The sequence below is a fragment of the Spermophilus citellus genome, assembly GCF_964194105.1.
Source record: "Spermophilus citellus genome assembly, chromosome: 3".
NCBI classification, from domain to species: Eukaryota; Metazoa; Chordata; class Mammalia; order Rodentia; family Sciuridae; genus Spermophilus; species Spermophilus citellus.
The window spans coordinates 17,187,831-17,212,602 of NC_138184.1; the positions used below are offsets into that span (position 1 = coordinate 17,187,831).

The window sequence follows — 24,772 nt, forward strand, 5'->3', positions numbered from 1 at the left end:
GACTGTGTGAAGTCAGGGGGAGGCTGGGGTGGGCAGGGGTGAGGCCCCTTCCTCCAGCTGGGACTTGGCAGCTCCTCAAATATCCCAGAAACCAAGAATAGACTCTTGGTGACAACCAAATCCTGGAATTGAAGCTGAGAATCGTGTCAGTCAGCAAACCCAGATTAAAGGCTGGCTTGGAGGCTCGCCTGCTGCCTGGTCAGGGGACCTGAGAGGACCAGGACTGGCTGCTGCCCTCTAGGAGCTCCCAGTCTGATAGGGGAGGTTGACTTTAAAAATAGGACTTCAGTTTTGCCCGTGTTATTCTCAATAATATTAGCAACAGCTAAAATGTACTCCTTCGTGCCAGGCAGATTCTAAGCATTTTATATATATTGACTATTCCTTCCAACCATCTGATGTTATCCCCATCTGACCCACAAAAAGAGAGAAAGTACAGAAAAGTTAAGCTACTTGCCCAAGGTCACACAGCAAGGAACAGACAGACGGTCAACCCCCTGGTCTGATTCACTCCACCACCCATGTTTCTGGCCATGAGGCTTTGGTGCTAGGATTCTGAGGCCAAGTGGCCCTGGGTTTGAATCCTGGCTCAGCTCTTGTTTGCTCACTCTGTGACCTTGAGTGACACACTGGTCTCTCTGGGCTCCAGTTCCTGGTCTGTAGAGTAGGGGGGATTTGCTCCTTCCATGTGGCATGTCTGGGAGGACAGTGCTATGACTCATCCCTCCCTTCCTCTGCATTTCCTTCTAGATTCAGGATGGGGGCCACATCTGTCTGGGTCTCAGGCCTCCTGATGCTGCAGATGCTGCTGTTTGTGACCGGGAATCAGGGTGAGTTGACTTGTGGGGAGAGAATCTTTTCACTTTGCAGCCACAGCCAGGGATCTGGGGGATTGATGAGATGGGGCTGTTACATTCCAGAGCCTTCTCCTGCTGGCCCTCTGGCTTGATCTAAAGAATAAAACAAGAATAGATGAAAAAAGGTCTTTGAACAGTCAAAAGAGAACAAGTTACCTGAGAGGCTATTTTTAGTCATTACCAGCAGAAGCTGGAGGTTCCCGCCTCTCACCGTTTTGCTGAAATGAACTGAAAAGAGAGAAAGAACAGCATTGCGAATCGTGCAGAGATTGATTGGTGATGTCTGCCATAAGAGGGCAATGGAGATAAAGGTGTGTGTGCTTCTCTTGGCATCTCCCCAAAGGTGACCAAGAGCCCAGGCTTTAGAAATCCATCAGTGATCTGCTCAGTGGCCTTAGGCAAATATATGATCTTTGAGTCTTAATTTCCTCAACTCTCCAAAAAGAAGACCAGACATCACACTCTCTGAAGATGATTATGAAAATGAAGCGGGGCGCGGTGGTGCACACCCATAATCCCAGCAGCTCAGGAGGCTGAGGCAGGAGGATCTCGAGTTCAAAGCCAGCCTCAGCGACTCAGGGAGACCCTGTCTCTAAATGAAAGACAAAAAAGGGCTGAGGATGTGGCTCCGTGGTTAAGGGCCCCTGGGTTTAATCCCAGTACAAAAAAAAAAAAAAGAATAGAAAAAAGAAAAAGAAAATCAATAAGCTAATTCCTATAAAGTGCCTGTTATAAAGGCACTCCACAAACGACCTTTTCCTTCTAATGACTTCCTCTTGCTTAACTTTTTTTTATATACTTTTATTTATTTGTTCATTTATTTTTTTTTAATGTAGTGCCTGGGAATCAAACCCAGTGCCTCGTGCAAGCACTCTACCACTGAGCCACAACCCCGGCCCCTTGCTTAACTTTTGAGAAAAACAAGTCTCAGAGAAGGAAAGTGACTTTCCCATGGCCACATAATCAGTAATACTGGAAGTCAAATCCCCATCCCTTGGCTGGGGCTGGGGCTCACTGGTAGAGTGCTTACCTAGCACATGTGAGGCACTGGGTTCGATCCTAGCACCACATAAAATAAATTAAAAAACAAAATAAAGGAATCATGTACAAAAAGCTAAAAGAAAAAAAATCCCCATCTCTATAAGAAGAGGCCTCTAGAATTCATTTGTTTGTTTTGCTGTACTTGGTACTGAACCCAGGGCCTGGCATCTGGCCTGCGAGTGCCCTGCCCCTGAGCTGCACCCCCCACCCTGGAGTCTACATTTCAGTGGGACAGAACCGCAAGGGGATTGAACCCTCCCTCTCCCCTTCTGCCCACTAAACCTCACGGAGCGGGCCCCCATGTGCGCTGTGACACTGTGTGGCCACCCTAGGCTCTCTGGCCTCCCCCTTCCCACCTGTAAAGGAGGGGAGTGGTGGTGCCCTGCTGGTCCTTGCCCCTGAGGCATGCCCTCTCTCTGCCTTCTCCATCCCAGGCACACAGGAGGCCACCGCTGCTGCCGTTGAGAAAGGGCTCCACATGCAGAAGGTGGGGTCTGGGTCGGTGCGGGCTGTGCTGGCAGAGCTGGTGGCCCTGCCCTGTCTCTTTACCCTGCAGCCACGGCCGGGTGCAGCCCGAGACATCCCTCGGATCAAGTGGACCAAGGTGCGGACGGCATCGGGCCAGCGACAGGACTTGCCCATCTTGGTGGCCAAGGACAACGTGGTGCGAGTGGCCAAGGGATGGCAGGGCCGAGTGTCACTGCCCTCCTATCCCCGGCGCCGAGCCAATGCCACGCTGCTCCTGGGGCCACTGAGGGCCAGCGACTCCGGGCTCTACCGTTGCCAGGTGGTGAGGGGCATCGAGGATGAGCAGGACCTGGTGCCCCTGGAGGTGACGGGTCAGTTGGGGGCAGGGGAGGGACTGAGGTCGGGAGGGGCAGAACCTGAAGCCTGCCACTGAGAGTCACCTTAGAAATCACTCCCTGTGTAGGGAGGGCTTCCCTTTCAACTGGGATAACATCATGAAGGAGGTCTCCATAGGTCCTACCTTGATCTTTTTTTCGAGGGGCCAGGGGGTTAACAGGGATTGAACTGAGCCACATCCCCAGCCCTATTTTGTATTTTGTTTATTTATTTTATTCTAAATTTTTAAACTCTAATTTGTTATATATAACAGCAGAATGCATTATAATTCATATTACACATATAGAGCACAATTTTCCCACCTCTACTTGTATACAAAGTATATTCATACCACTCGTGTCTTCATACAGCCAGTATTTTATTTATTTAGAGACACGGTCTCATTCAGTTGCTTAGTGCCTCACTTTTTGATGAGGCTGGCTTTGAACTCGTGATCCCCCTGCCTTAGCCTCCCAAGCTGCTGGGACTACAAGCTTGCGCCACTGTACCCAGCCCTATCTTGTCTCTAACACCTCTGTCTCTTAGCCAAGAGGGAGCAGCCACACTGTCAGTCACCAGTGGGTTACACTATCTGGGCAAGGATGTCCTCATCCTGCTTTTTTTTTTTTTTTTTTTTTCTGGTACAAGGGATTGAACCCAGGGACATTTTATCACTGAGCCACATCCCAGGCCCATTTTCATTTTTATTTTGAGACAGGGCCTCACTAAGTTGTCTAGGGACTCACTAAATTGCTGAGGCTGGCCTTGAACTTGCAGTCTTTGCACTTGCAGTCCTCCTGCCTCAGCCTCCCTGGAATTACAGGCAGGTGTCACCATGCCTGGCCTAATCCAGCTTTTGTTTTAAGTCCCTTTAGTCTCTTTTATTGTTATCCAATTTTACATAAGACAAAGGATATTGGTTTTCTATTTTAAAATCAAATACAGGGGCTGGGGATATAGCTCCATTGGTAGAGTGCTTGCCTCCCGTGCACAAGGCCCTGGGTTCAATCCCCAGTATTACAAATAATAATAATAATAATAATAATAATATACAAATTTTTAAAAAATAAGTTTGTTTAAATTTTTTAAAAATCAGATTATTCTTAAGAAGTAAGTCAATAAAAATATATATATTAAGTAAATAACTGTTCAAAAATACCTGTTTAAACAATTCCTTTATTAAATTCTTTCTGTTGAAATATCCAGTGTAGTTTCTGTTTTCCTAACTGATTAAGGAGGGGAAAAGATGAATGATTAAGGCAAAGTCTAGAACAGGGTCTGGTGTATTATAGTACATGCTCAAGAAATGTTTTAAGTGTGACTCGATGAATGGATTATTAAACAAGGAACCACCAGTTGAGGCAGGTGCTGTGGTGCACACCTATAATCCCAGCTGCTCAAGAAGCTGAGGCAGGAGGATCGAAAGTTTTTTGGCCAGCCTCAGCCACTTAGTAAGATGCCTGTCTCAAAATTAAAAAATATAAAGGGGCTGAGGAAGTAGGTTGGTGGTAGAGCACCCTCGGGTTCAATCCCCAATGCCAGAGTTGCGGGGACATAGAAAGGAAAAAAAAACAATTTGTTGACTCCTACCAAGAAATCTATTTCCCTTATCTTACATTGACCTTGGACAAGTAAGTCCCTGAATCCCCTGTCCTGGGGCTTAGTCTGCCCCCCAAACTGAAATCAGGACACAGTGTCTTGCCATATATTTTTTCCTTACTTTATTCTTAGTTTTGAATCACACATATTTACACATTGTATTTTGTACATATTTATACATTGTATTTTGATCAAATCAGGGTAACTCTCCCATCCATCATCTTGAGCATTTATCATTTCTCGTGGTGAGAATATTCAAAATCCTCTCTGCTATTTTGAATATACAATGCATTATTGCTCGCTGAAGCCACCCTACTGTGTAATGACTGAATATGTTATGGGGTCTACCAATCACTCCTTTCACAGACTCACTTCTCAAAACTGATAAACCTTGGGGGGGAGCCCACTAATTAGTGGAGAAGGAAGTGAATTGTACCTCTGGGTTTGTTGGGTTTCATTCATTTAGCCAAACTTTTATTGAGCACCTACTTTCCAACCTATGCTGATGTCACAGCTCCCTCTAGGAGGTCTCAGTCTGTTAAGATGGGGCAAAATGTTCAGTGTCTTCACTCAGCCACATTTCTTTCATCTCTAAATCAGAATTTGAGTTCCACAGATCCTGTTATTGGTGCTTCACTTCCTGATTTACTTGTCACCTCCTCCAGGAAGACTTCCATGACCCATTCCCAGGCAGGGCAAGAAGAATCACACTTGGCCTATACTTCTTCTATTAGCATATGTACAAAAATCTCTCTTCACCTCCTCAGTGCCTCCTGCCATCTCCAGGGCCTAACCCCAGGCATGAAGAATGCTATCTTTGGAGTCAGATCTTCCTGGTTTGAATTTTGGTTCTGCCTCATACTTGCCACGAAGCCCAGGGCATGGAAATTTTTTTGAGCCTTAGTTTCTTCTTCTGGAATAATCCTAGGATTGTTGTTGAGAGTTCAGTGAGGTGTTGTTTACAAAAGCTTTTCACCCAGAAGACAGTTGACAAGTTTGAGCCCTTTCTGGCCATTGTTATCCGTTTCCTAATCTGTAAAATGGAGTCAGTGGTCTGACTCTCCACCATCACCCTAGCTCTGTGCCAGGCACAGAGCTGTGATACCAGGCACTGGAGGGGCCGCAGGTCCGTTCATTCCAGCTGGGGGTGGGGACGGGCGTCATTCTGCAAAAGGGAGGTGTGTTCTTGAAGATTCTGGCATAAGTCTCCCCCAGCCCATCCTGGATGTTCCCCGCAGGTGTTGTGTTCCACTACCGGGCAGCCCGGGATCGTTATGCGCTGACCTTCGCTGCAGCCCAGGAGGCCTGCCGTCTCAGCTCAGCCACCATTGCAGCCCCTCGGCACCTGCAGGCTGCCTTCGAGGATGGCTTTGACAACTGTGATGCTGGCTGGCTCTCTGACCGCACTGTTCGGTGAGGGGGTACAGGGTGGGGAGATGGAGAGCTAGCCCCTGGAGAAAGAGGCTCTTGGGGCGCTCCGGGAACACACATCTGAGAAGGGATCCCTACTCTTGGTGTTGTCAGGTATCCCATCACCCAGTCCCGTCCCGGTTGCTATGGGGACCGTAGCAGCCTTCCAGGAGTTAGGAGTTACGGGAGGCGAGACCCACAGGAACTCTATGATGTGTACTGCTTCGCCCGAGAGCTGGGAGGTAAGCCTGGGAGTGGGAGGGCCCTACCCGCACCTCTTCCTGAATCTGTTTCTCTCCCAAATCCCCATCTCTCCCTAAGTCGGGATGTAGCTCTCAAAACCTGCACCAAGACCTGGACTATTCTAGAACTTTCCATCCCTCCTTGAGCCCCTCTCCCTCTCAGCCACTCTCTCTCTCTCTGATCCTCTGAGTGCTTGTCCCTTTCCCTTTCTCTGAAACCCCCTCACTGAGTTCCTCCCTCTCCTTGAAGCCCATTTTGCTCAAGGACCAGATTACATCATTTGTAAAAAGAAGCTAAAGCTTTCTCTGGTTAGTACCAAACTAACCAGGAAGAGCCGCGATTGTGCCCCCTTGGCTTAACCACCACCCAGACCGGGCCAGGACGGGATACCTGGATGGGGACCTCCTTCCCGGACTCAGGGAAAGGTCCCCCCGACCTCAGTCCGCCCCCCCCCCCCACAGGCGAGGTCTTCTACGTGGGCCCCGCCCGCCGCCTGACGCTGGCCGGCGCGCGCGCCCAGTGCCGCCGCCAGGGCGCAGCGCTGGCTTCGGTGGGACAGCTGCACCTGGCCTGGCACGAGGGTCTGGACCAGTGCGACCCAGGCTGGCTGGCCGACGGCAGCGTGCGCTACCCCATCCAGACGCCGCGACGGCGCTGCGGGGGACCCACCCCCGGCGTGCGCACCGTCTACCGCTTCGCCAATCGCACCGGCTTCCCGGCGCCGGCTGCGCGCTTTGACGCCTACTGTTTCCGAGGTGCGTGCGAGGCCCCGCCCACGGGACACGCCCCAGTGTGTCCCCAGTGGCCAGGCACCGGAGGGTGTGTACTTGGTGAAGGCCACACCCCTAGCAGCTTCACTGGGTTGCGGAGGCCAAGTGCTGGGGATAAGCCACGCCCCGGCAGACGGCCACGCCCCCCAAGACAGGTTTCTCCTTAGGAACTTGGCTGTCCTGTAAGGACATGTCCCTTAAGAGAACCTACCTCTAGGAGAGGAGTCACATTTTCCCCAAAGGGTTATATATATTTTCTTAAGTCCGGAAGGGGTTGGGGTCCTGGATATGTCCACACTGTCCTCCTCAATACCCCTATAAAACACGCTCCTGGGTGGAGCACATCCCACCTGGAGCCACACCCATGGGTATAAACCATAGCGTTAGGGGTGATGCCTTGATTAGCCGGCTGCTCGCCCTGGGGAGTGTCGCAGCAGGGGCGGATGACACCTGCCTTTGTTGTGAGGCCACAGCCTCAGAAGGTGCAAACTTCAACCCCCAGAGACCAAGTCCTTTGTGTAAGCTGTCACCAGTCCTAGATGGAAAAATAGTACCCTTGTTGAGAGGGTCACACCCACTGGACACCTCCCATCCCCAAAGAAAGATCCTTAGTTGAATCACTTCCCAGGCTTATAAGATCTCAGAAAGCTGGACATTGCCTGAGCTTCTCCCATGAACCAAACTGTCTACTGAATCCTCCTTGTGACCAGTAGACCCTGACCTTGACAGTGGGTTGGGTCTGGCCCAGCCTGAATAGTGGAGGTGATAACTTTATGCCTCCCTCTATCATGCTGGAGAAGCTCAGAAACCACCCAGAGCTGCACAGATGGTCTGTGTCAAAGCATGTGGGAATGTGGGTAGAATTCAAGCAGAACTTCCCTGGCAGCTCCTGGGCCTAGCATATGTATTCTGTTTTCTCCCATAGCTCATCATCCCACTCCACAACATGGAGACCCAGAGACCCCCTCATCTGGGGATGAGGGGGAGATTCTGTCAGCAGAGGGGCCTCCAGCCGGAGAGCTGGAGCCCAAACTGGGGGAGGAAGAGGAGGGGGTCCCTCCTGACTTTCAAGAGCCTCTGGTCTCCAGTGGGGAAGAAGAAGAGCCCTTATTCTTGGCAGAGAATCAGAAGTCTCAAGAGACCCCCAGCTCTACCCCGGGTGACTCTGCACTGGCCTCATGGCCCACCGAGGCAGTGTGGCCAAGCACTGTGGCTCCCAGCCCCAGCAGAATGGGGGCAGCCACTGCAGAGGCTTTCCACACGGAGGTGGCCTCGACAGTCCCCACACCCAGGAGGAGAGGGCGTTTCAAAGGGTTGAATGGACGCCACTTCCAGCAGCAGGAACCAGAGCGAGGGCTGGAGGGGGAGCTCAAGGACGGTGCCCAGCCCTTCACCCCAGCTGGGAATCATGTGGAGCCACCCTTGGTCACAGAGGCCTCGGGAAGTGGCCAGAGCCAGACTCCTTGGGCCATTCTGACCAACGAGGTGGACATGCCTGGAGCAGGTGAGTCTGGGGGTGGGGTGGGAGCTGGGACGTGGTTGGGTACCTGAAGGCCGGGAGGGTGGACCTATCCTCAGGACAGGGGAGGATGGCCTGAGTCCCAGATGGGTCCCCTGACCTCGCCCAGCCTCAGGAGCCCCTAGTAGACCAGGGTCAGGGACATGCTCCTCAGCCGATGAGTCATAGTCACTCTTGCTCTTTTGCAGGTTCCTTTGGTGGCAGGAGCCCCCCAGAGCCCTGGTTGTGGCCCCCAACTGTGATCCAACCCAGCATCCCAGGCCCCAGCGGGACCCCTGACCTGAAGCTAGAGGGAGCCAAGGCCCCCAGCATGAAGCCAGCCACCTCCGCCCTGTCATGGTCTCCCTCGGAGCCCACTGTCCCAACCTCCAGCCCCTCAGAAGGCTCCCCCGCGGCCCATTGGGAGGCATCCCCCACAGCCACCTCCCCAGACCTCCCTGTCATGGCCATGCTGCGTGCCCCCAACCTGTGGCTCGTGTCACACTCTACTCCTGTGTCCTCTGAAGCCACTGAGGTCAAGGGCCATGGTGAGGCCATGACCACTGTCCCACCCTCTGCAGCCTCGGAGACCAAAGTGTACTCCCTGCCCCCCTCTTTGAGCCCAACAGGTCAGGGTGGAGAGGCCACAGCCATGACACTCAGCAGCCACGGAGAAGGAAGTCCCATTGCCCCCTCGACGGCAGCGGTGGTCACACAAGCTGGAGCCAGCCCTGACTCCCCTGGGACAGACTTTGGAGACATGGAAGCGATCAGCCTCACTGAGCTCAGCCAAGCTGAGTACCCCAGGTCCAGCCCATGGGCATCTGTGGACAGGAATGTGACGGTGGATTTCGTCACCGAGACGGCCGGTGAGCCCACAGATGTCAGAGGTATCTCAGGATCTGAAGTTGGGGTCTTCATCAACACTGCAGAAAGCCCCACGTCCAGCTTGCACACCTCTGGTCATGAGGTGCTGGGATCCTGGCCCTCTCCGCTGGACACCAGCTCCCCATCCGCACCTTCAGTGGGCCGTGGCATCTTCTCGGTGTCTGAAGTCATCCCTGGTTTGGAGCCTTGGGCAGCTGCAAGTGGAAGAGCCACTGGAGGTCCCAGAGATTCCACAGTCGTACCGGCCTCCAGTGGAGGAATTTGGGAGTCTGGATCCCACGTGGTTGAAGGAGCTGAAAGCCCCACCTTGAGCCCTTTGGTGGCCATGGATACCAGCACAGCAACGTCCCTTACATCCCCGGACCAGGGAGCCAAGGTTGGGGTCCTGGATATGTCCACACTGTCCTCCTCAAGTTCCCAGCCCTACCCAGAGCCAGAGGACCAGATGGTGGACCAGGGAATGGTGGGGCCTTCAGCTCCTCCGCCTCAGGGCAGTCCCCCCAGAGAGCCAGCCCTTCCCCCGTGGACAACCACTGTGGCTGGCCTGGAAGAAGCTGCTTCTGCTGCCTCGGGGGAACCTGCCGCACCGTGGGACTCCCTGAGCACCCTGCTGCCCATCTCCCTGGGCACAGAGGAGGCTGATCTGCAGATCCTGGCAGGGAGCCCAGGTGTGGAGGGTTTCTGGGAGGAAGCAGCAAGCGGAGAAGAGCCAGCCCTGCCAGGGACCCCTGCAAATGGGAGTGCTGAGGGGGGTAAGTCTCAAGTCCATGGATCCTTCCAGGCCAGGGTGGTCAGCGCTTGGTATCTAAGGACTGGAGGAGCCCAGAGCAAGGAGGGTGGGTTGTCCCTGGGGGTCTGGGAGCAGAGGATGATGTCAGACAGGAGCTCAGCAGGTGGAGAACCAAAGGTGGGAATGACGAAGCTTGGGGGAGATGTGACGTGGGGCATGAGTTTAGTTTACAGTCCCTGCCGTGTTTACTTTGAGCTGGACAAAGCCGAGGACGCTGGTCCTCAAGGATTCCTCAAGTCTGGGGAAGACAGAGCTGGGCACAGGTGCCTCCCAGGTGGGGCCAGAGGGATGGGGCATGGCAGGGAGGGCATACAAATAGGAATTGGAGCTGGAATGGAGTAATGTGGATCGTGGGGGCCTTGAGTCACAGGACAGGTGCGGTGGCATCACTCCATTCAACACACGTGGCTTGTCACTACCTGGCCAATTAGTGGCCACACCTCAACTGGAGCCCACGGCCACCCAAGTCTCAGCTTCTCTGCCCAGCAGAGCCCAGAGCAAGCCATTGACCTCTCCTCCCTGAAGCCACATTAGCCCCCGGCTGAGCCTACATATTCTGGCCCCTTTTGAAAAATACTAAATACTGTCACATTGAGCTTTATTTGTATTTTTTCAATTAAGCTTTTTTTTTTTTTTTTTTGGCCAAATGAGCTTTAAAAAAAAACCCAGGAGCTAATTAAAAAGCAATTTTTTTTTCCTGAGTTGCAAGACATTGTTATTAACACAATTGTTTTTTAACTTCCTTCCCCTTTTTTTGAAGGCAGTGTCTTGATGGAAATAGCAGATGCCCATGCTGTCACCTCTGGGCTGTGTCAGGGGTCAAATCCTCTCTCTCCTTAGATTTGCAGGAGACAGGCAGACTCAGGACATAAAGCTGATGCCTAACATTATCTTTCTGTGTTCTAAGCACCCAACTGGAATTATCTTGGTTAATCCTTACAACCTCCTTATGGACAAATTCTAGTGTGATTCTCACTTTACAGATGAGGAGGCTGAGGCACAAGGAGGTCAAGAGATTTGTGTAGTTATGCAGCAAGGGAGTGGTTAGGCTGGAGTTTGCATCCAGTCCATCTGAAAACAGGGTCTCTGTCTCAACTCCTAGGCTGAAAGATGCAATACCAAGTTCACTGAGATTAAAAACAAAATCCATGAAGTCCTGGGGAGGCCATGAGCTTACCCAGCGAGGGAGCTGAGAAGAATAGGCTAGGGGAGGTCTTTCTTTGAAGGTGGAAAAAGTCTCAGTGCCAAGGGAGCTAGAGAGCTAGTCCTTAGAGAGGTAGAAAGCGGCCACATAGAGGTGCTAAGGAAATCGTGTTTGGAACTGATCTTGGACCTGGGGCTTGGGCTGCCTTGAACTTTGCTGGAATTTTGGCCTCAGACTAAAGCCAGCTGCAGTCAGGTGGAGGGAGGTGGGCAGTGCCAGGGGAGACCCAGGCGCCTTGCCACCCTCAGCTTGTAGCAGAGATGCTAATGAGGCCAAAAATAAATGCAGCATCAGTGATGGACTGAGTCACCGCCAGTCCGTGGGCAGGTGTCGGCGGCAGCACAGGGCACCTGGCGGGGCTCACGCGTTCTGCCACCCAGAAGCTCCACGCGTGTGCTCACACGTGCTGGGGCCACTCTAGGGCCATCATGCAACCCCAGGCTCCATCCTCCTTCCCTTTCCCTGGTCTTTGAGACCCATACCACCACCCCAGGAATAGGTCTCAGACATTGCAAGATGACCACCTGCTGCCTTCCTCCAGTTAGCTTCCAATTATTGTGTGCCTGCTGTGTTCTGAGCCCTAAGCGGAGACCAAATCCTCTGTCCCTTGAAAGCTGACATTCTAGAGCAACACTGTAGACCTTTTCCAAGGGTGGAAATGTTCTCTCGGTGTGCTGATTGGCATGTGGCTAATATAACTGAGGAATTGCATTTTTTACTTTCATTTCATTTTAATTAATTTAAGCATGAATGGCTCTATACGGCTGCCATATGGAGCAGCACTGCTCTAGGGAGAAAGATGCACAAGAAACAATCATAATAAAAGTGTACATTATATTAGAGACTAAAAAGTGATAAGGATAAAATAGAGGGCAGGGGATGTGGCTCAGCGGGAGAGTGCTCGCCTAGCATGTGTGAGGCCCTGGGCTCCATCCCCAGCACTTCAAATACACAAATAAGTACACTATTAAAAAAAAAAAAAAAAAGAGGAATAGTCGGTCACTGCCACACACACCTGTAATCCCAGCAGCTCAGGAGGCTGAGGCAGGAGGAGTTGAAAGACAGCCTCAGTGAAAGCTAGGTGCTAAGCAACTCACTGAGTTGCTTAGCACCTAGGCCTTCCCAGCCTTCAGGGGAGGAGAGTTTGTAAGTTGGTGGAGACTGCCTACCAGGGAACCCTGGAGATGGAGAGGGGACCCTCCTACCTCCAGGGAAATCCAACTCCAGGGAAGTGATGGGGGAGGGCTATAGGGACACACTCATGGATGTCCCTTGGGTCCCCAGTCCCACTTGTGGGCAATGCTGAAACATCCCCTCAAGAGTCCCCAGACTGATATCAAAAGAGCTGGACATGGCATTTGGATCAGGGCTGGCAGAAAGATGTGAGCTACTGTTATTTCCATTTTATAGATGAGGCAACTGAAATCCAGAGAAGTGACTTGCTCAGGATTCCCTAGTGAGTGGCAGATTTAGACTCTGCAGGCTGTGGTGATAACCACTAGAATCCACCATCTCTCCACATTATAACCACTAAGGTGGCATCAAAAGAGGGTGAGCTAGGCTGGGTTTGTGGCTCAGCAGTAGAGCACTCGCCTCGCAAGTGCGAGACCCTGGATTTGATCCTCAGTACCACATAAAAGTAAATAAGTGAAATAAAGGTATTGTGTCCAACAACAACTAAAATATATATATATATATATATATATATATATATATATATATATATTTTTTTTTTTTTTAGTTAAACAGGGTGAGCCAACAGAAGGTAGGAGAGAATGCCTTCTTCTTCTTCTTCTTTGGTCCTGGGAATGTAACCCAGAGCTTCACACATGGTAGACAAGCACTCTACCTCTGAGCTACATCTCCACCCATTTTTAAATTTATATTGAGACAAGGTCTCGCTAAGTTGCTAAGGCTGATGTTGAACTTGCCATCCTCCTGCCTCTGCCTCCTGAGTAGCTGGAGTTGCATGCGTGGCCCTCAACTTCCTTCATTATTTCTGGTGCTATTCACACCCCATCTGGAACCTTATGTCCACTGTGGCCCATTTTGAGAAGCACAGTTATGAGCAGGGCATGTCCAAAAGAGGGGGACAAGTCCAGGAGGGCACTTAAACCCATGTTTTGGGAGACTTCAAAAGATAATCTCATGGAAGTGGTCACTGAGTGTCCCATGTGAGTTCCATCTGAGGGAATTTGCCACAGGTAGAGCAGCCCACAGATGCCTTTGGGGGGCAGTTCCTGAAAAGAGTAAGCTCTTCATCCCGGGGGTGTACAAGGCCAAGTTGGTGACTACCTGCTGGGGAGGTTACTGGGGGTACTTCACAGTTTGATGAGGAGGGCTTTAGGGACCTGAGGTCTGGAATTCCAGGAATTCTGTGACCTAGTGGCCCAGTCCCTCCTCACACTGCCCATCCATCCTGCACCTCCCTCAGATCCATGTGAAAACAACCCTTGCCTGCATGGGGGGACGTGTAACGCCAACAGCACCATGTATGGCTGTAGCTGTGACCAGGGATTCGCCGGGGAGAACTGTGAGATTGGTGAGTGCTCCAGGAGCAGCAGTTGAACCTGGATTTGTTTGACTCAGAGGCTGGGGGTCTATCCCTGTGGCCACATCCTCGAGACTCACACAAAAAGAGATCACTAAAAAAAAAAAGCCCCTTTCCATTCCCTACTCTCTGACTCCAGTTCATACAGCTGGGTCCTCATCCTGGGAGTGTGGTTCTGGCAGATTCCTCTGAGCAAAGGGCCCTTGGGGATCTTACCCTGTCCAGGGTGGGCAGGCATATAGGCACCACTACTGGAAACGTTAGATGTTATTCCCAAGTCCAACAAAGGAAATACTACAAATTATGAACATTTTTAAAACAATAAATGTAAATGATATAATTTCTTGAGCTCTATAACTCATCTCCTTAACTTCACATTACTACTAAGTATAAAATCATAACAATAAATATCAATGGTACAATTTCTTAAACTGCTTCATTAGCTGTTCATTTAGAACACCCCTAAGAAGGTGCCATTATTTTTATTGCTCTGAAAAAAAGAGAAACAATCTCAGAGATGGGAAGTGACTTTCCCAGTGCCCTGTATGCCTCAAGCACTGTCTCTGCAGAGATTGGTAGAAGAGGAGGTCAAGTGAATATTTACTTCTACTGCAAATGGCTTTGTGATTCTGCAAGTCCTTGCAAATGTCTAAACTCTAGCTCCAGCTGAATTTCAGCTGGGCTTGAATGCAAGAGTATAACCTTTACTCCTCTGGGGTTAGAGGGAATGTTCTTCACATCTTGGCCTGATTCAGCTGACACAGTGGCATCTTCTCTCATAAATGCCAATTTATGTTAATTATGTGAGGCTCCACTCCCTAGGCTGCAGAGTGGAGACTCAGGCCTTCTGTGGAGCCTCAGGCCTAGGATGGACAGCACAATTATGAATCCATCTTTTTCCTGGTTTGCTATGGGGGCTCTGAGCCCAGGATATGTTGACTGTGACTGGTCCCCTCTCTCTCCCTGCCAGACATTGATGACTGCATCTGCAGCCCCTGTGAGAATGGAGGCACCTGTATCGATGAGGTCAATGGTTTTGTCTGCCTTTGCCTCCCCAGCTATGGGGGCAGCCTCTGTGAGAAAGGTGAGTTTGCACCAGGAAATATTTCCAGCAGTGGGGTTTGGTGCTTGGTCACAGGCTTCCCCCACATGCTTCAGGTCTCTGCCTCTGCTTCCATGGCTGAGTCCCACAGGTTGTTAATTGGTTTCCTGAGATAAAATTTGCATAATTTAGAATCAGAATTTTTATTGATTTTTTTAAATAAATGACAGCGGAATGCATTACAATTCATGTTAGAATCAGACATTTTTTTTTTTAAAGAGAGAGTGAGAGAGGAGAGAGAGAGAGAGAGAGAGAGAATTTTTAATATTTATTTTTTAGTTCTCAGTGGACACAACATCTTTGTTGGTATGTGGTGCTGAGGATCGAACCCGGGCCGCACGCCTGCCAGGCGAGCGCGCTACCGCTTGAGCCACATCCCCAGCCCCAATCAGACATTTTTTTAAACATTTATTTTTTAGAAGTAGTTGGACACAATACCTTTATTTTATTTATTTTTATATGGTGCTGAGGATCAAACCCAGGGCTTCACGCGTGCTAGATGAGTGCTCTACCGCTGAGCCACAATCCCAGCCCAGAATCATACATTTTAAAGTGTCTAATTCAGTGGGATTGAGTACATTGACAGTGCTGTGCAATCATTATCTCTGTCTAGTTCCAGAATCTTTCAATATCTCCAAAGGAAACCCTGTCCCTATTAGCAGTCATTCCTCATATCCTATCCCCAACTAATCTACTTTCTGTCTCTGTGATTTGCCTGTTATGGACATTTCATGTAAAAGAAATCATACAATACATGTCTTTTTGTGTTTAGCTTCTTTAACTTACCATAATGTTTTCAAGATTTATCCACATTGTAACATAAATCAGGTATTCATTCCTTTTTTATCTGAATTTTAAGGTTTTATTCCATGTTTTTATTGACCTTTTTTGACTATACCTAATGGTGGGATTCATTGTTACATGCCCACATTGTAACAATCTAATTTGGCCAATGTAATTCCTCTTTGCCTTCCCTACTCTTCATTCCTATTTTTTAAAAATATTTTTCATTATAGATGGACACAATACCTTTATTTTATGTTTATTTATTTTTTTATTTTTATTTTTTTAAAGAGAGAGTGAGAGAGAGAGAGAGAGAGAGAGAGAGAGAGAGAGAGAGAGAGAGAGAATTTTTAATATTTATTTCTTAGTTCTCGGCGGACACAACATCTTTGTTGGTATGTGGTGCTGAGGATCGAACCCGGGCCGCACGCATGCCAGGCGAGTGCGCTACCGCCTGAGCCACATTCCCAGCCCCTTATGTTTATTTTTTATGTGGTGCTGAGGATCGAACCCAGTGCCTCACACATGCTAGGCAAGTACTCTACCACTGAGCCACAACTCCAGCCCCTCTGCATTCCTTTTTAAGACTGAATAATACTCCATTTATGGACATACCACAATTTGTTTGTATGTTTCTTATTTGATGGATACTTTGGTTGCTGCCTCCTTACAGCGAATGTGAATAATAATGCTGTGAACATGTGCAAGTTTTTGCTTGGATACCTATTTTCCATTCTTGGTTTTTCCCTTTCTTTGGGTATATGATCAGAAATGAAATTCCTGGGTCCTGTGGTAACTCTATATTTAACATTTGGATCTGCTAACTATTTTCCACAGCAGCTGTGCTATTTTACATTCCTACCAGCAATGTATAAGGGATCCAGCCTTGCCAACATTTTTTTTTAAAGTTTTTTTTTTTTATTGGTTGTTCACCCAACATTTTCTTTTTCCTTTTTTTTTTTTTGTTATGATGTCAGCCTAATGGGTATGAAGTGGTATGCCATTGTGATTTTGATTTGCATTTCATAATGACTAATGATGCTGAGCATCTTTTCATGTGCTTGTGGGCCATTTGTTTATCTTTTTTGAAGAAATTCTGCTCAAGCCCTTCACCAGAAGGGCAATTTTAGGCCTTCCCAGGACCATTTCTGAGTCCACATGTTCACAGGGGGAGTGACCCTGACAATTAGAAAAAGAGATGTCAGCCTTGACCCCAGAAGGGGTGGGGGTGCAATGATTTCTCAGTTGAATGTCTTCCAAAGAACCTTTTTGTGTATATGGAGCTGGGGATGGAACCCAGGGCCTCTGGCATGCTAGGCAAGCGCTCTACCACTGAGTCACACCTGAGCCAAAAGAAAAATGACTATGAAAGTGGGGAGGTGAAAGGGTAAAGAGGGGCCTGTCCTTAAGGGTAAGGGATGATCTAGCCCCACAGGGACCTTAGGTTGGGCCCTATCTTGGTGTGAGGGGGCTGTGCTCATGGATGGTAGACCTTGGACCAAGGCCAGGTCCCCCTCACACTCCTTTCCCACCTCCTAGATACAGAAGGCTGTGACCGTGGATGGCACAAGTTCCAGGGCCACTGCTACCGCTATTTTGCCCATCGGCGGGCATGGGAGGATGCAGAGAGGGACTGCCGCCGGCGGGCTGGCCACTTGACCAGCGTCCACTCAGCTGAGGAGCACAGTTTCATTAACAGTAAGGACAATGGGAGAGGGATCCCCCACCATCATGATGAGCAGGGGTGGCACCTATCCCTTTGCCGGGGCATCCTCCCAGGGTCCCAAAGATCACTTCTCCAAAGCTGTGATCATCAGTGCAAACCCGGAACACTCTTAATACGCACGCCTGCTGATTCATTTGTGGATTCATAACTCACTTTTGTCATTCGCCACGTATTCATGGAGCGTGCGCTATGTGCCGGGCACCCGTTCAGGCAGTGCAGCCCAGCGGTGAGTGAGACACTATTCTGTCTTCAGGGAAGGATGCTCTTGGGGGTGAGGTAGAGATGAACAAGTAAATATCTAATTAGATAAAATTATATAATTTCATACTTATTTAAGCACTCCATGTTTTATTATATTATATTCTACACTATTTATTATGCTATAATTTAATGGGTCCTACAGATAAATATAACAGGGCCAAGTAATAGAGGACCGTGAGGGTGCATCTCTGATGAAATGAGGACCCATTTCTGCAGAGACCGAGAGAAGAGAGTTTTGCATTAATTAAGCTTGGCACGTATTGATTTATTCATTATCCCTTCTGCCATTTGTTCATCCATCCGTTCCTTCACGTTGTTTCTTCACATTTCCGCGCCTCCGGTCCGGGGTTGATTCTTACATTGCTCATTCTCTGGTCCGCCCCTCTCTCTTCCTCCCCGGCCTCCCTGTGCGCCAAGCTGCTCATCCACCGCGGCCCCGCCTTGCTCTTTCTCGCTGGCGGGGTCCAGCGCTGCCTCCTTCAGGGTGGCTCCTATTCCTCACTCTCTCCCGGCAAAGACGGGGCAGTGCTGTGTTTATTCCGCCTTCGACCTGCTTGTTTATGCCACAAATCGTGACAAAGCTGGAACCTAAACCGGGCGCGGTGGCGCACGCCTGTAATCCCAGAGGCTCGGGAGGCTGAGGCAGGAGGATGGAAAGTTCAAAGCCAGCCTCAGCAAAAGCGAGGCGCTAAGCAACTCAACAAAAGACCTTGTCTCTAAATAAAATTTTTAAAAAGGGCTGGGGATGTGGCTCAGTGGTCGAGTGCCTTGAGCTCAAGCCCCTGTACTAAAAAAAAAACAAACTGGAACCTAATCAGAGCCCTTTGAGTGCCCCGCCCCCACCCCAGGGTACATGGGCAGCCAGGGGCGGCTGCTAAGAGTGAGGTGGGGACGCCGCCTCTGGCCCACAGCCAGGCCGGAGAGGGGGTCCTGACCCTCCCGCTCCCCGATCTGGGGGCGGGGCTCTGGACTCCCTGCACCCTATAAGCTCCCACTTCTCTCCGCTTTTTCCCCACTCAAGTCCAGCTCACCTCCGGGAACCAGCACCTCCAGGCGAGGTCCTTCCCTCCCTCACAGAGGAGGCTGAAGGAGGAGCCCCGGGTCCCCCTGGGTCCCCCTGGGTCCCCTGGATCCTGTACTCGCGCCTCCACCATCCCCACCTCCATCCCCTTTCCCCTGCATGTCCAGCCCCCTCCAGGCCGGGAAGGGCATAAGTCCTTTTCCGCGCCCCAGCCCTCACGACACCCACCCCCACGCAGGCTTTGGGCATGAAAACACGTGGATCGGCCTGAACGACCGGATCGTGGAACGGGATTTCCAGTGGACGGACAACACGGGGCTGGTGAGTGGCGGTCCCTGTCCTCCGGCGGCTGAGCAGCCTGGGCGGTGCCCTCCGTTTACCCTCTTGGGCAAAGTAACTGCTAGTGTTCGTCCAAGGTCCCCAGGGACTCTAAGAAGCTGGCAATGGCGAAGCGGCTTCAGTGAAGCCCGCGTCTTCACCGAGACTTCCCCAGCCAGGAAATGGCCCGCCCCCGCAAGTTGCTGAAACTGCAAACCCGGGTCTCTCTTCTCTTGGTCTCTCAACCTGGTCTGCTAGCAGTTGTCACTCAAAAAGTACCTTTTATCCACATCCCTCTCCCTTGGAAAATTTGAAAAATCTCTAACCTGGATCCCTGCAGCGGTCTCCGTAGCCATTTGCTACCTGCCCCTCCCCGCAGTCTGGAAAACAAACTTTTTTGTTTTGGGTTTTTGTTTTAAGACGGGTCTCATTATATTGCCCAGACTGGTCTGGAATTCCTGGGCTCAGGTGATCCCCTCGGCCTCCTGAGTAGCTGGGACCCAGGTGAAGCAAGCATATCTGGCTGCAGCCTTAAAAAAAAAATTGAGGTGAAATTTATAAACCAAAGAACTAGGGGGCTGGGGTTTTAGCTCAGTGGTAGAGCACTTGCCTAGCATGTGTAAGGCACTGGGTTCAATTCTCAGCACTGCATATGGATAAATAAAATAAAGGCCATTAACAACTAAAAATTTTTTTAAAAAACTGATCATGTTAAAGTGGCATTTTAGTAACATTCATAATATCATAACCACCACCTCCATCTAGTTCCAGAACATATTCATCACCCTAGAAGGAAACCCTGCACACAGGAACCTTTAAAGAATCACACTTCAGGGATGGGGGTGTGGCTCAGCGGTAGATTACTTGCTTAGCCAGCATAAGGTCCTGGGTTCCATCCCCAGCAATGCAAAGATGAAAACAATTGAAAGACAGATGTTCAAATCCACACCGGTACCTGAACGTTCACCGTGTCCCTCATCACAGCAGCCAACAAGTGAGAACAGCCCAAATGCCTATCAACCAATGAATGCATAAATAAAATGGGGTCCATCCACATAATGGAATAGTATTCAACTATAAAGAAGAATAAACTCCTGATACTTACTATAACATGAATGAACCTGAAAAACTTCAGAGAAGCTGGGCACAGGTGAATTTTAAGTTCAAGGCCAGTCTCAGCAACTTCACAAGACCCTCAGCAACTTAGGGAGGCCCTGTCTCAAAAAGGGCTGGGGGTGTAACTCAGTGGTAAAGTGCCCCTGGGCACACACACACACATACATACACACACACACACACACACACACACATATATGTGTGTGTATATATATGTAATAAGTAAGTGAAATAAGCCTGATATAAAAGGCCACGTATTGCATGATTCCCTTTAGGTGACATCCAGAGGAGGTAAAGTTATAGAGACAAAAAGTAGGTTCATGTTTGCCAGCAGCTAGGGGCAAGGGAAATGTTTTTCCTTAACTGGTGCAGAATTTTGCTTTGTTGTGATTAAAAAGGTCTGGTAATAGATGGTGGTGATAGTTACACAAAATTGTGAATGTAATTAATGCCAATGAACTTAAAAAGTAAGAGTGTTTAGAATGGTAAGTTTTATATATAGATTGTGGTTTTCTTAAAAAGTCCACCTCCTCCCTACTACCATTCTCTGGCCAGAGCCTAACTCCAGCATGCAGCCCCCCCCCCACCCCCTGCCTCGATTCTGTTTCTGCCTCTGAGCCTTTGCAGTTGTTGTTCCCTTTGTTTGGGACACCCTTCCCCATTTGGATTCTTTACATCTTTGAGTCTTCCCTTTTCCTGTTGCCTCCTCAAAATCCCTCCTGGACTTCCAGGCTGAGGTCATCTTTTGTTCAGCTACTTAGCTAACCGTGACTCATGGAGAAAGCAGGGGAAGGGGCCAGTGAACAGGAGGCCGGAAGATCAGAGTGGGAGACGCTGCAGGCTCTCAGCAGAGGGATGTGGCTCACGTCACAGTGACAGCCACCCTCTCAATAGGCAGGGGAAGGCCCATTGTAGAGATGAGACCATTGAGTCCCTGCAAGTCTGAGGAGTCTGGCCAAGGGAATCTTTCAGGAGCCTGAGCTGGGACACAGGACACTGAACGATTCCCTGCTCCCTCTTCCTGAAGCAATATGAGAACTGGCGTGAGAATCAGCCAGACAACTTCTTCGCGGGTGGCGAGGACTGTGTGGTGATGGTGGCGCATGAGAGTGGTCGCTGGAATGACGTTCCCTGCAACTATAACCTCCCTTATGTCTGCAAGAAAGGCACAGGTACCTGACACCTCGCCCCCTCTTCCTTCCACCCATGTGCTCATTGGTTTATTGTTTTATTCAAGTTAGTGAATGTCAGCCCCCCCCCCGCCCTTCTCACGAGCCAGCAGTGAGAGGAGTCCTGTTTCCTCCCATCTTCACCGATTCTGCCCATTTTCAAATGTTTTGTTCTTTATTCACCAAAGTGGTAAAACATAGTATCTCATTGTTATCTCAGTTTGCATGTCTTTTTTGGGAGGCACTGGGGATGGAATCCAGGGCCTCCTGCTTGCTAAGCACATGTTCTTCTACACTGAGCTAGGACCCTAGCCCCTTGCGCATCTTTAAGGATGAGAATTACCCACTGTTTGCATGTTGACAAGTTATTTCTGTGTGTTTTTTTCCTGTCAAATGCCAGTTCATCTCCTTTGCTTAATTTTCTGTTGCTTGTTGGTTTCCTTGATTTTTTTTTTCCACTTTTTTCCTTTTCTCTTCAATGCTGGGGATTGAATCCAGGATCTCATGCATACTACACAAGCACTCTACCACTGAGCTGTATCCATAGCCCAGTTTTATTGATTTTTAAGAACATTAAAATTTTTTTAATTGTACACAATGTTTAAACTAACAAAAAACGTCTTTTTAGTTGGACACAATGCCTTTATTTTATTTATTTTTATGTGGTGCTGAGGATCGAACCCAGTGCCTCACCCGAGCTAGATGAGCACTCTACCACTGAGTCACGACCCCAGCCCCAGTTTTTAAGAACTCTTTACACATGTAGGAAATCATTTGCACACATTCTTCTCTTTTCTTTTCTCTTATATTTTTGTTTCTTCTTGCTTTCATTTCTTTGCCAGTTTTCATGTCCTTTTTCCTCTTTCATTTGCTCAGATAATTATTCTTTTTTTTTCTTCCAGTACTGGGTGTTAAACCCAGGAACTCATGTGTGCTAGGCCAACTGAGCAGTACAGCACCAAATAAATCTTTTATTTTTTTTGTATAAGGGATTGAACCCAGGGGCACTTCACTGCTGAGCTACATCCCCCAGTCCTTTAAAAAAATTTATATATATATATATATATATATATATATATATATTTTTTTTTTTTAGTTGTTCAAGACCTTTTTATTTTATTTATTTATACGCGGTGCTGAGAATCAAACCCAGTGCCTCACACATGCCAGGCAAGTGTGCTACCACTGAGCCACAGCACCAGTTCCCCCTCTTTTTAAAAATATTCTGTTTTACTTGTAGTTGGACACAATACCTTTATTTTATTTTTATGTGGTGCTGAGGATCGAATCCAGCACCCCACATGTGTTAATCGAACACTCCACCGATGAGCCACCACCCCAGCCCCTGCTTTTTAAAAAATCTTTATTTATTTACTTATTTATTTTTATGTGGTGCTGAGGCTGGAACCCAGTGCCTCCTCGCACGTGCTAGGCGAGCACTCTACCGCCACTATACCCGCACCCCCACCCCCCACCCCCCGTGCCGCCCCTTGTTTATTTTTTATTTTGAGACAGAGTCTCACTAAGTTGCTTAGGGCCTCACGAAGTTGCTGAGGCTGGCTTTGACCTCACAATCCTCCTGCCTCAGGCTTCCAAGCTGCTAGGATCACAGGCATGTGCCCCCATGCCTGGTTTCAGATAATTATTCTGTCTCCATCTCTTTCATTACTGTCATGCTCTGTCCTTGGCATCAGAATGGGAGCAGGGTTCATCATGAACTCCCCTAAGGAGCTCCTGGTGGGGTGGAAGAGACAGAGACAGGCATGGCACCTTCTAGCCCTGTGAGATCACAGCTGTTGACCCACTGAGGGGAATATTAATCCCAACAACACATAAAACTAGGTTAGCCCCAGTCTTGGCCACTTCCCTAACTGGAGGTTCCTCTGTCCCCAGTGCTGTGCGGTCCCCCTCCAGCAGTGGAGAATGCCTCGCTTGTGGGTGCCCGCAAGGCCAAGTACAATGTCCATGCCATTGTACGCTATCAGTGTGATGAAGGATTTGCCCAGCACCATGTGGCTACCATCCGGTGTCGGAGCAATGGCAAGTGGGACCGGCCCCAGATTGTCTGCACCAAACGTAAGTAGCTGCCTCCAGAGACCCCCCCCCCCAACATGGATTTACAACTGTTTGTGTTGTCGGATTAAAACATCCCATTATTACCCACACTGATCTGGTGTAATGTCTGCCTGGTAATATAGCCTTGCCGATAAGTGGGAATTTACCAGCCCACCTAACGTGTCCTCCATCTGGGAGACCCACTGCCTCCAGCCACCCTGCTGTCATCAGCTTTTGCTCTTTTCCATTTCTGTTTCACTCTCTTGCAGCCAGACGGTCACATCGGATGCGGAGGCACCATCACCACCACCAGCATCACCACCAGCATCACCACCACAAATCACGCAAGGAGCGCAGAAAACACAAGAAACACCCAGCGGAGGACTGGGAAAAGGATGAAGGGAATTTCTGCTGAAGAACCAGGCAAAAGAAAGCACAGCCCCCTTTCCCACACCTGCTCTGGAGCTTCACCTGGGGAGACAGAGCCCAGAGAGAAACAAGAGGGTCTGGAAGTCCCTGAGCCCCAAGCCACACCCCCCACACATTATCCTTTGTAAAAAGCTCCTCTCTCCTCTTTCGTACATACACAAGGTCCTCTTGGCAGGTGTAGCCATGTGTCTGAAGAGTCCATTTTTGTCAGACTGAAATCTGGGAGCATCTCCCAGCTGAGGGAAGTGTAATCGGCAAAGATCATTCTTTGCCTTGGTTCAGTCTTTTGTTTGTTGGGCTGATTGCCAGTTGTTGAAATAAGGCTTTGATGAGAGTGCAAGAATGTATGTTTGGATTCGAGCTCAAGGATTGCTTTTCACACCAGAGATTCAGGCTTAGTAAATGGTTGGTTGTCCTAAATCCAGGGGGAGGCCTTTGCTTAAGGTCACCAGCTTTAGGAGTAGAAGGCTAAACAGAAGCACACTGCTTGAACTGGATGACTGTTCTTCCTTCACCTTGGACTTCAGCCCAAGTTCGGTCTTTGGTGTTGGTGTGTAAACATAGTGTGGAATTCCCATGTATTGAACTTTAAAAGTATTTTTAGAAAAACCGCCCTCCATGCCCTCAGAGTTTTGGGGGAGGATATTCACAGCAATATGTAGAGCCAGAGGGAAAGTGTATTGCTTACCCTCCCAGGTCTAGTCCAGGGCTGAGATTTGGTGGTTTTGCATGTGTGATGAATCTTTCTCTCACACACACAAATGAGAGGATGTTTAGGGCTAGATAAGCCCGGATTTCTTCCACCTCCATCTCTCAGGGAGACAAAGAACCTCCTTCCTGGACCAGGAAGGTGCCAAGTTTTCTAACCCAGTGCCCACAAATACCCTTCCCTCAAGCAGACATTGGTAGTATCCCTGCCCTGGATCCCAACCCTCCCGACCTCTTCCCCATATCCATCCATTGCCTGGTGGAATAGAAATGCTTAAAACTTGAAGTATTAACACCTACCTACAGTCATATTGTAGAGAGATGCACGGTGTTAAGACCGAAACACACATACACACACAAACACACACATACTCACATTTTTCTCTCATA

At 49.3% G+C, this 24,772-nt stretch overlaps 1 protein-coding gene across 1 annotated transcript; it reads left to right on the forward strand.

Moving 5' to 3' along the window:
* Nucleotides 1-757: 757 nt before the first annotated feature.
* On the forward strand, nucleotides 758-23,660 carry NCAN (neurocan; the record flags this gene model as incomplete). Its single annotated transcript, XM_081287404.1, has 14 exons — nucleotides 758-830; nucleotides 2,333-2,737; nucleotides 5,579-5,753; nucleotides 5,865-5,992; nucleotides 6,455-6,748; nucleotides 7,689-8,267; nucleotides 8,471-9,889; nucleotides 13,530-13,685; nucleotides 14,665-14,778; nucleotides 17,119-17,277; nucleotides 18,826-18,908; nucleotides 21,049-21,193; nucleotides 23,084-23,266; nucleotides 23,515-23,660. 14 exons carry the CDS (start codon nucleotides 758-760, stop codon nucleotides 23,658-23,660), a joined length of 4,059 nt encoding a protein of 1,352 aa, XP_081143530.1.
* Between the last annotated feature and the right edge of the window lie 1,112 nt (nucleotides 23,661-24,772).